This window comes from Oncorhynchus mykiss, chromosome 24, assembly GCF_057628025.1.
Source record: "Oncorhynchus mykiss isolate SJ-2025 chromosome 24, ASM5762802v1, whole genome shotgun sequence".
NCBI classification, from domain to species: Eukaryota; Metazoa; Chordata; class Actinopteri; order Salmoniformes; family Salmonidae; genus Oncorhynchus; species Oncorhynchus mykiss.
In genome coordinates this window covers 46,112,066-46,129,470 of record NC_143045.1, presented here as the reverse complement: position 1 = coordinate 46,129,470, position 17,405 = coordinate 46,112,066, and the positions used below count along the sequence as shown (strand labels likewise).

At 40.5% G+C, this 17,405-nt stretch overlaps 1 protein-coding gene across 1 annotated transcript in view; it reads left to right on the top strand.

Annotated features, from left to right (window-relative positions):
* Positions 1-10,079, top strand: part of LOC110503298 (Yes1 associated transcriptional regulator) — an 80,340-nt gene extending 70,261 nt beyond the window's left edge. The window contains exons 7-8 of the mRNA XM_036961713.2: positions 341-537; positions 4,371-10,079. Coding sequence (XP_036817608.2) covers positions 341-537; positions 4,371-4,606 — 433 coding nt within the window. The 3' untranslated portion in view covers positions 4,607-10,079. The remainder of the gene's footprint in view (positions 1-340; positions 538-4,370) is intronic.
* The last annotated feature ends 7,326 nt before the right edge of the window (positions 10,080-17,405 follow it).

Below are 17,405 nucleotides of genomic sequence, written 5' to 3'. Positions count from 1 at the left end.
AACTCTGGGCTCTAGAGCCTCTACTGAAAGAGCAGGAACAACCATGGACTCCAGAGACTCTACTTAAAGAGCAGGAACAACCCTGGACTCCAGAGCCTCTACTTAAAGAGCCAATGAGAGCTAAGTGGAATAGGCAGCCAGCCAATGAGAGCCAGGCTGACTAGACAGCCAACCAATAGCAGACAGCCCGTGTGAACGTGTGATTCGGGTCCCTCCCCTTCCCCGGCTCAATGCTCCGCCCTCTCTCAGCAGATTTTATTATAGAAATTACTATAAGGTTTAACAGTAATTACATTATAAAATAATAACATTTGATGTGTCCTGTATCTTGTCTCCACAGTGGGACCTACCACTCCAGGGATGAGAGCACAGACAGTGGTCTGAGTATGAGCAGCTACAGTGTCCCCCGTACCCCCGACGACTTCCTCAACAGTGTGGACAGTGTCCCCCGTACCCCCGACGACTTCCTCAACAGTTTGGACAGTGTCCCCCGAACCCCTGATGACTTTCTCAACGGTGTGGACGAGATGGACACAGGTGAGACATACTAGCTCCAGTTAGCAGCATGGACCTGATGTTGAGATGGTCTGGTATCAGTCAGTATGTCTGATGATGTGATTAACTCACAGTGTTGTCAATACACTTCCAGTATCAGTGGTTTGTCATTAAGTTATTCAATGGACTGGGCTGTTTAGTCAGGATCATTATGGGACAATACTAGGACATTACATCATAATACATTATAACAACATCATAATACACTAGAACAACATCGTAATACATTATAACAACATCATACTACATTATTACATCATCATAATAAAACATTATAACAATATTATAATACATTATAACAACATCATAATACATTATTACATCATCATAATAATACATAATAACAATATTATAATACATTATAACAACATCATAATACATTATAACATAATAAATTATAACAACATCATAATACATTATTACAACATATTAAAACATTATAACTACATCATAATACATTATAACAACATCATCATACATTATAACAACATCTTAATACATTATAACAACATCATAATACATTATAACATAATACATTATAACAACATCATAATACATTATAACAACATCTTAATACATTATAACATAATACATTATTACAACATCATAATACATTATAACAACATCATAATAAATTATTACAACATCATAATACATTATAACAACATCATAATACATTATTACAACATCATAATACATTATAACAACATCATAATACATTATTACAACATCATAATACATTATTACAACATCATAATACATTATAACAACATCATAATACATTATAACAATACATTATAACAACATCATAATACATTATAACATCATAATACATTATTACAACATCATAATACATTATAACAACATCATAATGCATTATAACAACATCATAATACATTATAGCATAATACATTATAACAACATCATAATACATTATAACAACATCATAATACATTATAACAACATCATAATACACTAGAACAACAACGTAATACATTATAACAACATCATAATACATTATTACAACATAATAAAACATTATAACAACATCATAATACACTAGAACAACAACATAATACATTATAACAACATCATAATGCATTATAACAACATCTTAATACATTATAACATAATACATTATAACAACATCATAATACATTATAACAACATCATAATACATTATAACAACATCATAATAAATTATTACAACATCATAATACATTATTACAACATCATAATACATTATAACATCATAATACATTATTACAACATCATAATACATTATTACAACATCATAATACATTATTACAACATCATAATACATTATTACAATATCATAATACATTATTACAACATCATAATACATTATTACAACATCATAATACATTATTACAACATCATAATACATTATTACAATATCATAATACATTAAAACAACATCATAATACATTATTACAACATCATAATACATTATTACAACATCATAATACATTATTACAACATCATAATACATTATAGCAACATCATAATGCATTATAACAACATCATAATACATTATAGCATAATACATTATAACAACATCATAATACATTATAACAACATCATAATACATTATAACAACATCATAATACACTAGAACAACAACGTAATACATTATAACAACATCATAATACATTATTACAACATAATAAAACATTATAACAACATCATAATACACTAGAACAACAACATAATACATTATAACAACATCATAATGCATTATAACAATATCATAATACATTATTACAACATCATAATACATTATTACAACATCATAATACATTATTACAACATCATAATACATTATTACAACATCATAATACATTATTACAACATCATAATACATTATAACAACATCATAATACATTATTGCAACATCATAATACATTATAACAACATCATAATACATTATAGCATAATACATTATAACAACATCATAATACATTATTACAACATCATAATACATTATAACAACATCATAATACATTATTACATAATACATTATAACAACATCATAATACATTATTACATAATACATTATAACAACATAATACATTATAACAACATCATAATACATTATAACAACATCATAATACATTATTACATAATACATTATAACAACATCATAATACATTATTACATAATACATTATAACAACATCATAATACATTATTACAACATCATAATACATTATAACAACATCATAATACATAATAACAACATCATAATACATTATTACAACATAATACATTATAACATCATAATACATTATAACAACATCATAATACATTATTGCAACATCATAATACATTATTACAACATCATAATACATTATAACTACATCATAATACATTATAACAACATCATAATACATTATTACAACATCATAATGCATTATAACATCATAATACATTATAACAACATCATAATACATTATTGCAACATCATAATACATTATAACAACATCATAATACATTATTACATAATACATTATAACAACATCATAATACATTATTACATAATACATTATAACAACATCATAATACATTATTACAACATCATAATACATTATTACAACATCATAATACATTATAACAACATCATAATACATTATAACATAATACAATATAACAACTTCATAATACATTATAACATAATACATTATAACAACATCATAATACATTATAACAACATCATAATACATAATAACAACATCATAATACATTATAACAACATCATAATACATTATAACATAATACATTATAACAACATCATAATACATTATTACAACATCATAATACATTATTACAACATCATAATACATAATAACAACATCATAATACATTATAACAACATCATAATACATTATTACAACATCATAATACATTATTGCAACATCATAATACATTATAACAACATCATAATACATTATTGCAACATCATAATACATTATTACAACATCATAATACATTATTACAACATCATAATACATAATAACAACATCATAATACATTATAACAACATCATAATACATTATTACAACATCATAATACATTATAACAACATCATAATACATTATTACAACATCATAATACATAATAACAACATCATAATACATTATAACAACATCATAATACATTATAACATAATACATTATAACATAATACATTATAACAACATCATAATACATAACATAATACATTATAACAACATCATAATACATTATAACATAATACATTATAACAACATCATAATACATTATTACAACATCATAATACATTATTGCAACATCATAATACATTATAACAACATCATAATACATTATTACAACATCATAATACATTATAGCAACATCATAATACATTATAACAACATCATAATACATTATAACAACATCATAATACATTATTACAACATCATAATACATAATAACAACATCATAATACATTATAACAACATCATAATACATTATAACAACATCATAATACATTATTGCAACATCATAATACATTATTGCAACATCATAATACATTATAACAACATCATAATACATTATTGCAACATCATAATACATTATAACAACATCATAATACATTATATCATAATACATTATAACAACATCATAATACACTAGAACAACAACATAATACATTATAACAACATCACAATACATTATAACAACGTCATAATACATTATAACATAATACATTATAACAACATCATAATGCTTCATAACTTTACATAACTCATCCATGTGGTTGTTTTGTCATAATCAGGGGACTCCCTGCCGGTCTCCATGGGAACACAGGCCAGTCGTTTCCCTGACTACTTGGACGTCATCCCGGGGACAGATGTAGACCTTGGCACGCTGGAGAACAAGAGCATGGCCGTGGAGGGGGAAGAGCTAATGCCTAGTCTCCAGGAAGCCTTGAGCTCCGACATCCTAAACGACATGGAGTCAGTTCTGGCAGCCACCAAGATGGACAAGGAGAACTTCCTCACATGGTTATAGACCAAGCCGGACCTGGGCCTGCTCACTGATAAGCTATAGTATACAACATCGGTTTACAAACTTTTTTTTGCTACTTGACCCACCAATTGAGGTGGGTGTTTAGTCATGACCCACCAATTGAGGTGGGTGTTCAGTCATGACCCACCAATTGAGATGGGTGTTTAGTCATGACCCACCAATTGAGGTGGGTGTTTAGTCATGACCCACCACACGATTTGAGCAGTGGAACAACATGCTCTGACCCGCAGGTATATAGGAGAGAGGAGAGGAGCCTGGGATTAGCTACAATGGGCTCTATAGGAGAGACACTGCTCTTCACTCCTATAGTCCACACGTTTACCTGCTGCCTAGTCAAACTCTCAGACCAGTGAACGATGTGTAGTTGCCTTGATTAAAATATTTTCCTCCTTCCTGGATATGAATGATATCTGTCATCGGGCAGCATACATGTTAACATGGCCGACTGAGGCACTGCTATTCTGTTGTTTCTATATCTTTCTTTTTGTTGTCTGTGTCTTCAAGGCTGGCCTGTGAACACACAATTTATTCAAAGGTCCCTGAATCTTTTCACACGGCTGGCATTCTCAATCTGTCCATCATCTTTACCTGGTTGTTTCTCTACCACACCTTTACATCTAGGGTGTCTTACCTGCTGGCCGGCCGGCAAGGCAAGGGGCTTGCTGCTCTCCTTATCCCCCAACCCCCACATCTGATCTGGGTGGCTGCCTGCCTGTACTCCTCTCACCTCGGCCCCAGGCTTCCTGACAATAGCATTCAAGCATTGTATTATCCTGCCTTTTTTTCTTTTAATTCATGTATTTTACATTGTTGTTTTAAATAGTTTTTGTTTTTAATGATGAGCCGGAGAAAACCCAAAATGATATATCTGAAGTTGTGTCAAGAACTGTATTGATTTGGAAGGTTAGTTTAGGTACGTTAGGTTAGGGCTTCGCCCCAAATGGCACATATTCCTGACATAGTACACTACTATGGCCCCTGGTAGTAGTGCACTAGATAAGGTATAGGGTGCTATTTGGGATATAACCTGGTTTACACAAGCTGGAGTCCCAGTTAGGACATGTTAGCTCTGTGTGGTGGTGATGGGGCTATTGCCTGGAGCCTGGGCCGGGGACCTCGCATACTATACTCAGTGGTGGAAAAAGGACCCAATTGTTATACTTGAATAAAAAGTAAAGATACCTTAATAGAAAATGTCTCAAGTAAAAGTGCAAGTCACCCAGTAAAATACTACCTGAGTAAAAGTCTAAAAGTGTTTGTTTTTAAATCAACTTTAGTATCAAAAGTAAAAGTATAAATCACTTAAAATTCCTTACATTAAACAAACCAGACCTCACCATTTTCTTGTTTTTTAATTTACAGATAGCCAGGGGTACACGCCAACATAATTTACAAAAGATGCATGCATGTGTGTTTACTGAGTCCGCCAAATCAGAGGCAGTAGGAATGACCAGGGATGTTCTCTTGATAAGTTTGTGAATTAGACTATTTTCCTGCCCTGCTAAGAATTCAAAATGTAAGGAGTGCTTTTGGGTGTCAGGGAAAATGTATGGATTCAAAATTACATTATTTTATTTAGGAATGTAGTGAAGTACAATTATAAGTTGTCAAAAAAGTAAATAATAAAGTACAGATACCCCAAAAAACGACTTAAGTAGTACTTTAAAGTATTTTTACTTAAGTACTATACACCACTGGCTATACTATACAATATGATACATACGTACTGCTGCTTGGCTGTGCCAGCATGTTTATACGTTTTTGTCAAATCAAAGTGCCTTCAGTTGTATTTTTTGAGAGAAGAAGAGCAAGAAAATCTACACCAAGTAATAATACTAAATAATGTGTCTAAGAAGTTGTATTATTGCCAAACAAACATCAAAAATACTCTCCTCTACTTACGTTAATGTCCAATAATCAACAGTATGTTTCTGTTTTTATAAAAACGTGTTATTATTATGGGACTTCAGTAACACTTTACTTGACACCCTTGACACGATCATAACCATGTCATAATATGTCTTAACAGCTACCATAACCATACCATAACCTGTCATAACACTATCATGACCCATATATTTACACCTGTTGTGACATATTGTGTTATTTCATGGCTGGTTATGAACCCTATATGCTGTAAGTTTGTTGTTGTTGTTGTTGTTGTTGTAATGAATTGTTAACAGTCATCATATTTTAAATAACTTGTAGAAAATACTCTTTATAACACTGTCAAGAAGCTTTATGACATCATAATCAGATAGGCTTTTCACGTACATCCCCTTATTTCAGTCATTAGTCAAAAAGATGGTGTCTTGTCCTGCTCCTGTCCTCCTGTGTCTTGTCCTGCTCCTGTCCTCCTGTGTCTTGTCTTGTCCTGCTCCTGTCCTCCTGTGTCTTGTCTTGTCCTGCTCCTGTCCTCCTGTGTCTTGTCTTGTCCTGCTCCTGTCCTCCTGTGTCTTGCCTTGTCCTGCTCCTGTCCTCCTGTGTCTTGCCTTGTCCTGCTCCTGTCCTCCTGTGTCTTGTCTTGTCCTGCTCCTGTCCTCCTGTGTCTTGTCTTGTCCTGCTGCTGTCCTCCTGTGTCTTGTCCTGCTCCTGTCCTCCTGTGTCTTGTCCTGCTCCTGTCCTCCTGTGTCTTGCCTTGTCCTGCTCCTGTCCTCCTGTGTCTTGCCTTGTCCTGCTCCTGTCCTCCTGTGTCTTGTCTTGTCCTGCTCCTGTCCTCCTGTGTCTTGTCTTGTCCTGCTCCTGAAATCTGCTCTTGCATTTGCCCCAGGCACTGGGGGGCCACGGGGACTGGGACGGGGGGACGGGGTGCATGTGTGACATCAATGTGTGCACAATTACAATGATAATTTAATATGGTCAATTTCAGAACATTTTAAATTACATAAACATACTGTTGACAAGTAGGCTATGGTGTAATGGAAGGTTTTGCCTTGTGTGCTGTGCTAGGTTTTGTGAGATTTTATATTCTTATGTATGTGTCATAACCAGCCCTAAAATAACTACCGTGGTAGGTTTTTGGCACTCTTATTTTTTTAACCTTTATTTAACTAGGCAAATCAGTTAAGAAAAAATTATTATTTTCAATGACGGCCTAGGAACAGTGAGTTAACTGGTCTAGGAACAGTGAGTTAACTGCCTGTTCAGGGGCAGAACGACAGATTTGTACCTTGTCAGCTCGGGGTTTTGAACTTGCAACCTTTCGGTTACTAGTCCATTGCTCTAACCACTAGGCTACCCTGTCGCCCATGCATGTAGATGTATGTAGATATGTCATGTATGTATATGTCATAACCAGCCATAAAATAACACAATGTCGCAACATGGCTGTTAAGACCATATTATGACAGATTATGACAATTTATGTCAGTTGACATTACACCACATGTTTTGATGCTTGGTGTCATGTAAAGTGTAAAGTGTTACCGGGATATCTTATTTTTAATGAAGCCTAGCTTCTTTATATTTCAGTCTTATTTCTGTTTTATCTTTTAATCATCTTCTAAGTTAATTAGGTTATTATTTTGTGATGTATTATAGATCAAACCGCTTTTTAGTTTTTACTTTATCGTGATGTTTTATAGGTAGATTGATACATTTTAACCGGGCCACCTTTCAGCACATCACTGCAACAGATCCAACTGACATGGGGCTTTTCAGAACCAAAACCAGAATCCGTTACAAATTCCCTCTTTCACCAGTTCACGATATCTGGTTGGCAGATTGGTTATGATTTTATCGGGGTTAGGGTTATTGTATCCTTATCAATCACACTCAGCTTTCATTCTTTCCCTATTACCTGAGGATATTCTTAATCAATAACCCATCCCCCAAAAAAGGAACAGTTTGAAGAAAACAAGAAAACAAAAGGCACTTTGGATCAATAAGAACTGGTTTGATGTAGTGTCCCAAATGACATCCTATTCCCTACATAGTTCACTACTCAATACATGTCAAAAGTAGTGCACCTTTGAGGGAATAGGGTGTCATTTAGGAGACAGTGATTGTCTCCATGTCTGAAAGGAAGTCTATGGACTTACTGCCCTCGTATAGACCTGCTGTTTTGTGCTGTGCTGAAACAGATGGTGGTTAGGACATGTTTTAGCTGGTTAGAAAAGCATTTTTGTGAGGTTCCAGCCGGGGCTTGATTTGATCAATGGTAAATGTGAGTTACAGCATGGGGACTCTAGTTGGTGTACAGTTAGAATTTCTCCTCATGAACAAAAACAACAAAAATCAATCAGCTATGATTTTACTAAAGTCAGGAATTGTTGTGATGAGTTATTTTTTATTTTTTTTAAACATTTCCTAATAATTCTTCTTCCAAATGATACTGAATCTGCCTTCACGGGTGACAAAAATGATGAAAATGATTTGTTATTATCACCCGCTATCTGTCTAACTACACATGTATAAGTGAATGAGAGCATGACTTCGTGTTTGAGGTAACAGAGATTTCTGAGTAGTCAGAGGCAAAATACCATCTCTAGACATGGTGGCCATTTTGATTGACTAACCCTGTGAGGATTCTAGGAGTTCTAGAATAGAACAAACAAGTACGTGATTTTTTTCTTATTTTTTTTTACATTTTTGTTATGAGTTTGTTTCCATTCTTCCAGAACAAGAGAACACTACAGCAACATTATGTTATTGCTATATTTCTTCCTTTATGATCAGAATCGCTGCTTTCTCAGATGTTTAAATGTTGATGACACTTAGGGCTCTATTCAATCCGTATCGCGGTAATTGAGCATCACAGCGTGATTGAAATTTGAAGGCAATGCCTTCGCGTTAGCAGAGACTGCATTGACGGTAAAAGCTGCAAATGTCGGCTCAATAGGAAATTACCTTTACATTTCTAGTGCTGTATGTGTAACACTTCAGCGATCCAGATTGAATAGAGCCCTAACACATTATCCAGACTGAATAGAGCTCTAACACATTATCCAGACTGAATAGAGCCCTAACACATTATCCAGACTGAGCAGAGCCTTAACACATTATCCAGACTGAATAGAGCCCTAACACATTATCCAGACTGAGCAGAGCCTTAACACATTATACAGACTGAATAGAGCCCTAACACATTATCCAGACTGAGCAGAGCCTTAACACATTATCCAGACTGAATAGAGCCCTAACACATTATCCAGACTGAATAGAGCCCTAACACATTATCCAGGCTGAAGAGTCCTAACACATTATCCTGATTGAATAGAACCCGAACACATTATCAAGACTGAACAGAGCCCTAACACATTATCCAGACTGAATAGAGCCCTAACACATTATCAAGACTGAACAGAGCCCTAACACATTATCCAGACTGAATAGAGCCCTAACACATTATCCAGACTGAATAGAGCCCTAACACATTATCCAGATTGAATAGAGCCCGAACACATTATCAAGACTGAACAGAGCCCTAACACATTATCCAGACTGAATAGAGCCCTAACACATTATTCACTCATAACATCGCTCAGTTCCTTTAATGATCTATCAGCCTGTCTACTGTAGAGGAAGGACATTTTGACGACTGATGATATATTGCTAGCTACACTAAAAAGCCAAGATGCCAAATTGGCAGTATTTAACTTTTTACAGAACAAATGTTTTACATTGTTACCATGTACATTTTGAGTGTGGATTATGTTTTCAGTCATTTCCATTCAGTTGATTGATTCTCTGATTATCATGTATAGCACTGATGGTGGCTATTGGATGGATGGGTTAAACAGTGAGAGAGACAGAACAATGCAACTAAAGTGACTTTTCTTGTCATCGTTGGTGGTCCGCTACTCTACCGTGCTTGTATTGCACATATACAGAATGTTGGCAGAAATGATTTATTTGTCACAGAAGTGTGACTTTGTCCATAGCTAGTTTGTGTAATTGTCAGACTAAATCAAATCAAAGTTTATTTGTCACATGCGCCGAATACAACAGGTGTAGACCTCACAGTGAAATGCTGAATACAACAGGTGTAGTAGACCTTACAGTGAAATTCTTACTTACAGGCTCTAACCAATAGTGCAAAAAATGTATTAGGTGAACAAGTAAGTAAAGAAATAAAACAGTAAAAAGACAGGCTATATAAAGTAGAGAGGCTATATACAGACACCGGTTAGACTGATCGAGGTGACTATAGTTAACTGTTGACTGTCTTTGGATCGTAGTACTAACCACTGTCAGACTACAGTTAACTGTTGACTGTCTTTGGATCGTAGTACTAACCACTGTCAGACTACAGTTAACTGTTGACTGTCTTTGGAGCAGGACTCACCACTGTCAGACTACAGTTAACTGTTGGCTGTCTTTGGAGCAGGACTAACCACTGTCAGACTACAGTTAACTGTTGACTGTCTTTGGAGCAGCACTAACCACTGTCAGACTACAGTTAACTGTTGACTGTCTTTGGATCGTAGTACTAACCACTGTCAGACTACAGTTAACTGTTGACTGTCTTTGGATCGTAGTACTAACCACTGTCAAACTAGTTAACTGTTGACTGTCTTTGGATCGTAGTACTAACCACTGTCAGACTACAGTTAACTGTTGACTGTCTTTGGAGCAGGACTCACCACTGTCAGACTACAGTTAACTGTTGACTGTCTTTGGAGCAGCACTAACCACTGTCAGACTACAGTTAACTGTTGACTGTCTTTGGATCGTAGTACTAACCACTGTCAGACTACAGTTAACTGTTGACTGTCTTTGGAGCAGCACTAACCACTGTCAGACTACAGTTAACTGTTGACTGTCTTTGGATCGTAGTACTAACCACTGTCAAACTAGTTAACTGTTGACTGTCTTTGGATCGTAGTACTAACCACTGTCAGACTACAGTTAACTGTTGACTGTCTTTGGAGCAGGACTAACCACTGTCAAACTAGTTAACTGTTGACTGTCTTTGGATCGTAGTACTAACCACTGTCAGACTACAGTTAACTGTTGACTGTCTTTGGAGCAGGACTAACCACTCACGTTTAAAGGATTGGTATTTAGACATTATCGAAATGCACACAACAAAAATGAGACTATATTCAGTAACTGTGATCATGTTATAGATATTATTTGCATGTATTTTATCTTTATCTCCTTCTATAATACTTTGAATTGGAATAAAGTATATACCTTCTGGTAATTATGTCTGGAGTTATTTTCCTTCCTATGATCAGATAGAGGTTCTACTCACACACAGACACACACACCCATTAACTCATAACTGTCATCTATTCTGTAGGAGAGATACGCCCTGACCTTTGATATCTCTGTTTTCATTCTATTTTGGTTAGGTCAGGGTGTGACTCGGGGTGGTACGCTAGTTATTATATTGTCTAGGGTTTTTGTATGTCTAGGGTGGTTGTAGTTCTAGGGGTTTTTGTATTTTTCTATGTTGGCCTGATATGGTTCTCAATCAGAGACAGCTGTTTATCGTTGTATCTAATTGGGAATCATATTTAGGTAGCCATTTTCCCTTTTTTGTTGGTGGGATCTTGTCTATACAGCCTGTTCAGCACTAGTTTGTGTAGCTTTACGGTTCGTTTTGTTATTTTGTTGGTTAATTAAGTGTTCATTCTGTTAATAAAAAGAATGTACGCATACCACGCTGCACCTTGGTCCGATCCTTATAACGAACGTAACAGAAGATCCCACCAAAAATCGACCAAGCAGCGCGATCAGGAGGAATGGACCTGGGAGGAGATCCTGGATGGAGCAGGACCCTGGACGCAGGCTGGGGAGTAATGCCGTCCTAAGGAGGAGATCGAGGCAGTGAAAGCTGAACGGCGATATTACGAATTGTACCAACGAGACAAGCACGAGAGGCAGCCCCATAACTCAGATTGGCTGAGTCAGGTTGGAGACCTGAGCCGACTCCTCGTGCTTACCGTGGGACCGTGTGACTGGTCAGACACTGTGTTACGCAGTGATGAGCACGGTGTCTCCAGTTCGCATTCACAGCCTGGTGCGCTCTATTCCAGCTCCTCGCTAGAATGGGCATCCAGCCAGGAAGGAGGGTGCCGGCTCAGAGCTCCTAGTCTCCAATACACCTCCTTGGACCAGGATATCCTGCGCCAGCTCTGCATACTGTGTCTCCGGTGTGTCTGCGCAGCCCAGTGCACAGCTTGCCGGGCTCAAGTGAGCATCCAACCAGGACGTATTGTGCCAGCTCTACGCTCAAGATCTCCAGTGCGCCTCCACAGTCCAGTACGTCCTGTGCCTGCTCCCCACACTCGCCCTGAGGTGCGTGTCACCAGCCCGGTACCACCAGTGCCGGCACCACACACCAGACCTCCAGTGCCCCTCCACAGTCCAGTATGTCCTGTGCCTCCTCCCCGCACTTGCCCTGAGATGCATGTCTTCAGCCTGGTGCCACCTGTACCAGTCCCACACACCAGGCCTCCAGTGCGCCTCCAGAGTCCAGTACGTCCTCTGCCTCCTCCCCGCACTCACCCTGAGGTGCGTGTCTTCAGCCCGGTGCCACCTGTACCGGTCCCACGCACCAGGCCTCCAGTGCGCCTCCATAGTCCAGTACGTCCTGTGCCTGCTCCCCGCACTCGCCCTGAGATGCGTGTCTTCAGCCCGGTACCACCAGTGCCTGCACCACGCATCAGGTATCCAGTGCGCCTCCACAGTCCAGAGCTTCTGGCGACAGTCCCCAGTCCAGAGCTTCCGGCGGCAGTTCCCAATCCGGAACCTCCAACGACGGGTCACAGTCCGGAACCTCCAACGACGGGCCACAGTCCGGAACCTCCAATGACGGCCCACAGTTCGGAACCACCAACGAGGGCCCACAGTCCGGAACCTCCACCGACGGTCCGCAGTCTGGAACCACCACCAACGGTCCACAGTCCGGAACCTCCAACGACGGTCCACATTCCGGAACCTCCAACGAGGGCCCACAGTCCAGAACCTCCACCGACGGTCCGCAGTCCAGAACCACCAGCGACGGTGTCCAGTCCAGAGCCTCCGGCGATGATCCACGGTCCGGTTCTATAAAGTTATAGCTTCACGTTTCGTTTTGTTATTTTGTTGGTTTATTCGGTGTTCATTCTGTTAATAAAACGAATGTACGCATACCACACAGCGCCTACATCTCTTTACCAGTATAATACATCTCTTTACCAGTATAATACATATCTTTACCAGTATGATACATCTCTTTACCAGTATAATACATCTAATACATCTCTTTACCAGTATGATACATCTCTTTACCAGTATAATACATCTCTTTACCAGTATGATACATCTCTTTACCAGTATAATACATATCTTTACCAGTATGATACATCTCTTTACCAGTATGATACATCTCTTTACCAGTATGATACATCTCTTTACCAGTATAATACATCTCTTTACCAGTATGATACATCTCTTTACCAGTATAATACATCTCTTTATCAGTATGATACATCTCTTTACCAGTATGATACATCTCTTTACCAATATAATACATCTCTTTACCAGTATGATACATCTCTTTACCAGTATAACACATCTCTTTACCAGTATAATACATATCTTTACCAGTATAATACATCTCTTTACCAGTACAATATATATATATATTACCAGTATAATACATCTCTTTACCAGTACAATATATATATATATATATATATTACCAGTATAATACATCTCTTTACCAGTACAATATATATATATATATTACCAGTATAATACATCTCTTTACCAGTACAATATATATATATATATATATATATTACCAGTATAATACATCTCTTTACCAGTACAATATATATATATATATTACCAGTATAATACATCTCTTTACCAGAACAATATATATATATATATTACCAGTATTATTGTGTGAATTCCACTTGTAGTAAAGCTTTCAGGTCTGTTTTCAATGAGGTGCTTCAAATAGACAAGTGGCTTAAATATCTTAATAGTTTAATGAGGTATTACTCCCTCATGACTACATTAAACAACATCAACTAGACAATAGCTACATCTTTGTAGTTTATTTGTGGTAGTAAAGGCAAGTTCCTCTCTTATTTGTAATGAATACGATGAGAGACAGAGCTGTTTTCATTCGCAGGGCGCAGCAGGTGTTTATTTGTAAGGGACCACAGGAGGAGGCAGGTAGCTGGGTCCAGGGGCAGGCAGGTCATACACAGGAGGAGGCAGGTAGCTGGGTCCAGGGGCAGGCAGAAGGTCATACACAGGAGGAGGCAGGTAGCTGGGTCCAGGGGCAGGCAGAAGGTCATACACAGGAGGAGGCAGGTAGCTGGGTCCAGGGGCAGGCAGAAGGTCATACACAGGAGGAGGCAGGTAGCTGGGTCCAGGGGCAGGCAGAAGGTCATACACAGGAGGAGGCAGGTAGCTGAGTCCAGGGGCAGGCAGAAGGTCATACACAGGAGGAGGCAGGTAGCTGGGTCCAGGGGCAGGCAGAAGGTCATACACAGGAGGAGGCAGGTAGCTGGGTCCAGGGGCAGGAGGTCATACACAGGAGGAGGCAGGTAGCAGGGTCCAGGGGCAGGCAGAAGGTCATACACAGGAGGAGGCAGGTAGCTGGGTCCAGGGGCAGGCAGAAGGTCATACACAGGAGGAGGCAGGTAGCTGGGTCCAGGGGCAGGCAGGTCATACACAGGAGGAGGCAGGTAGCTGGGTCCAGGGGCAGGCAGAAGGTCATACACAGGAGGAGGCAGGTAGCTGGGTCCAGGGGCAGGCAGAAGGTCATACACAGGAGGAGGCAGGTAGCTGGGTCCAGGGGCAGGCAGAAGGTCATACACAGGAGGAGGCAGGTAGCTGGGTCCAGGGGCAGGCAGAAGGTCATACACAGGAGGAGGCAGGTAGCTGGGTCCAGGGGCAGGCAGAAGGTCATACACAGGAGGAGGCAGGTAGCTGGGTCCAGGGGTAGGCAGAAGGTCATACACAGGAGGAGTCAGGTAGCTGGGTCCAGGGGCAGGCAGAAGGTCATACACAGGAGGAGGCAGGTAGCTGGGTCCAGGGGCAGGCAGAAGGTCATACACAGGAGGAGGCAGGTAGCTGGGTCCAGGGGCAGGCAGAAGGTCATACACAGGAGGAGGCAGGTAGCTGGGTCCAGGGGCAGGCAGAAGGTCATACACAGGAGGAGGCAGGTAGCTGAGTCCAGGGGCAGGCAGAAGGTCATACACAGGAGGAGGCAGGTAGCTGGGTCCAGGGGCAGGCAGAAGGTCATACACAGGAGGAGGCAGGTAGCTGGGTCCAGGGGCAGGAGGTCATACACAGGAGGAGGCAGGTAGCAGGGTCCAGGGGCAGGCAGAAGGTCATACACAGGAGGAGGCAGGTAGCTGGGTCCAGGGGCAGGCAGAAGGTCATACACAGGAGGAGGCAGGTAGCTGGGTCCAGGGGCAGGCAGAAGGTCATACACAGGAGGAGGCAGGTAGCTGGGTCCAGGGGCAGGCAGAAGGTCATACACAGGAGGAGTCAGGTAGCTGGGTCCAGGGGCAGGCAGAAGGTCATACACAGGAGGAGTCAGGTAGCTGGGTCCAGGGGCAGGCAGAAGGTCATACACAGGAGGAGGCAGGTAGCTGGGTCCAGGGGCAGGCAGAAGGTCATACACAGGAGGAGGCAGGTAGCTGGGTCCAGGGGCAGGCAGAAGGTCATACACAGGAGGAGGCAGGTAGCTGGGTCCAGGGGCAGGCAGAAGGTCATACACAGGAGGAGGCAGGTAGCTGGGTCCAAGGGCAGGCAGACGGTCATACACAGGAGGAGGCAGGTAGCTGGGTCCAGGGGCAGGCAGAAGGTCATACACAGGAGGAGTCAGGTAGCTGGGTCCAGGGGCAGGCAGAAGGTCGTACACAGGAGGAGGCAGGTAGCTGGGTCCAGGGGCAGGCAGAAGGTCATACACAGGAGGAGGCAGGTAGCTGGGTCCAGGGGCAGGCAGAAGGTCATACATAGGAGGAGTCAGGTAGCTGGGTCCAGGGGCAGGCAGAAGGTCATACACAGGAGGAGGCAGGTAGCTGGGTCCAGGGGCAGGCAGAAGGTCATACACAGGAGGAGGCAGGTAGCTGAGTCCAGGGGCAGGCAGAAGGTCATACAAAGGAGGAGGCAGGTAGCTGGGTCCAGGGGCAGGCAGAAGGTCATACACAGGAGGAGGCAGGTAGCTGGGTCCAGGGGCAGGCAGAAGGTCATACACAGGAGGAGGCAGGTAGCTGGGTCCAGGGGCAGGCAGAAGGTCATACACAGGAGGAGTCAGGTAGCTGGGTCCAGGGGCAGGCAGAAGGTCATACACAGGAGGAGGCAGGTAGCTGGGTCCAGGGGCAGGCAGAAGGTCATACACAGGAGGAGGCAGGTAGCTGGGTCCAAGGGCAGGCAGACGGTCATACACAGGAGGAGGCAGGTAGCTGGGTCCAGGGGCAGGCAGAAGGTCATACACAGGAGGAGTCAGGTAGCTGGGTCCAGGGGCAGGCAGAAGGTCATACACAGGAGGAGGCAGGTAGCTGGGTCCAGGTGCAGGCAGAAGGTCATACACAGGAGGAGGCAGGTAGCTGGGTCCAGGGGCAGGCAGAAGGTCATACACAGGAGGAGGCAGGTAGCTGGGTCCAAGGGCAGGCAGACGGTCATACACAGGAGGAGGCAGCTAGCTGGGTCCAGGGGCAGGCAGAAGGTCATACACAGGAGGAGGCAGGTAGCTGGGTCCAGGGGCAGGCAGAAGGTCATACACAGGAGGAGGCAGGTAGCTGGGTCCAGGGGCAGGCAGAAGGTCATACACAGGAGGAGGCAGGTAACTGGGTCCAGGGGCAGGCAGAAGGTCATACAC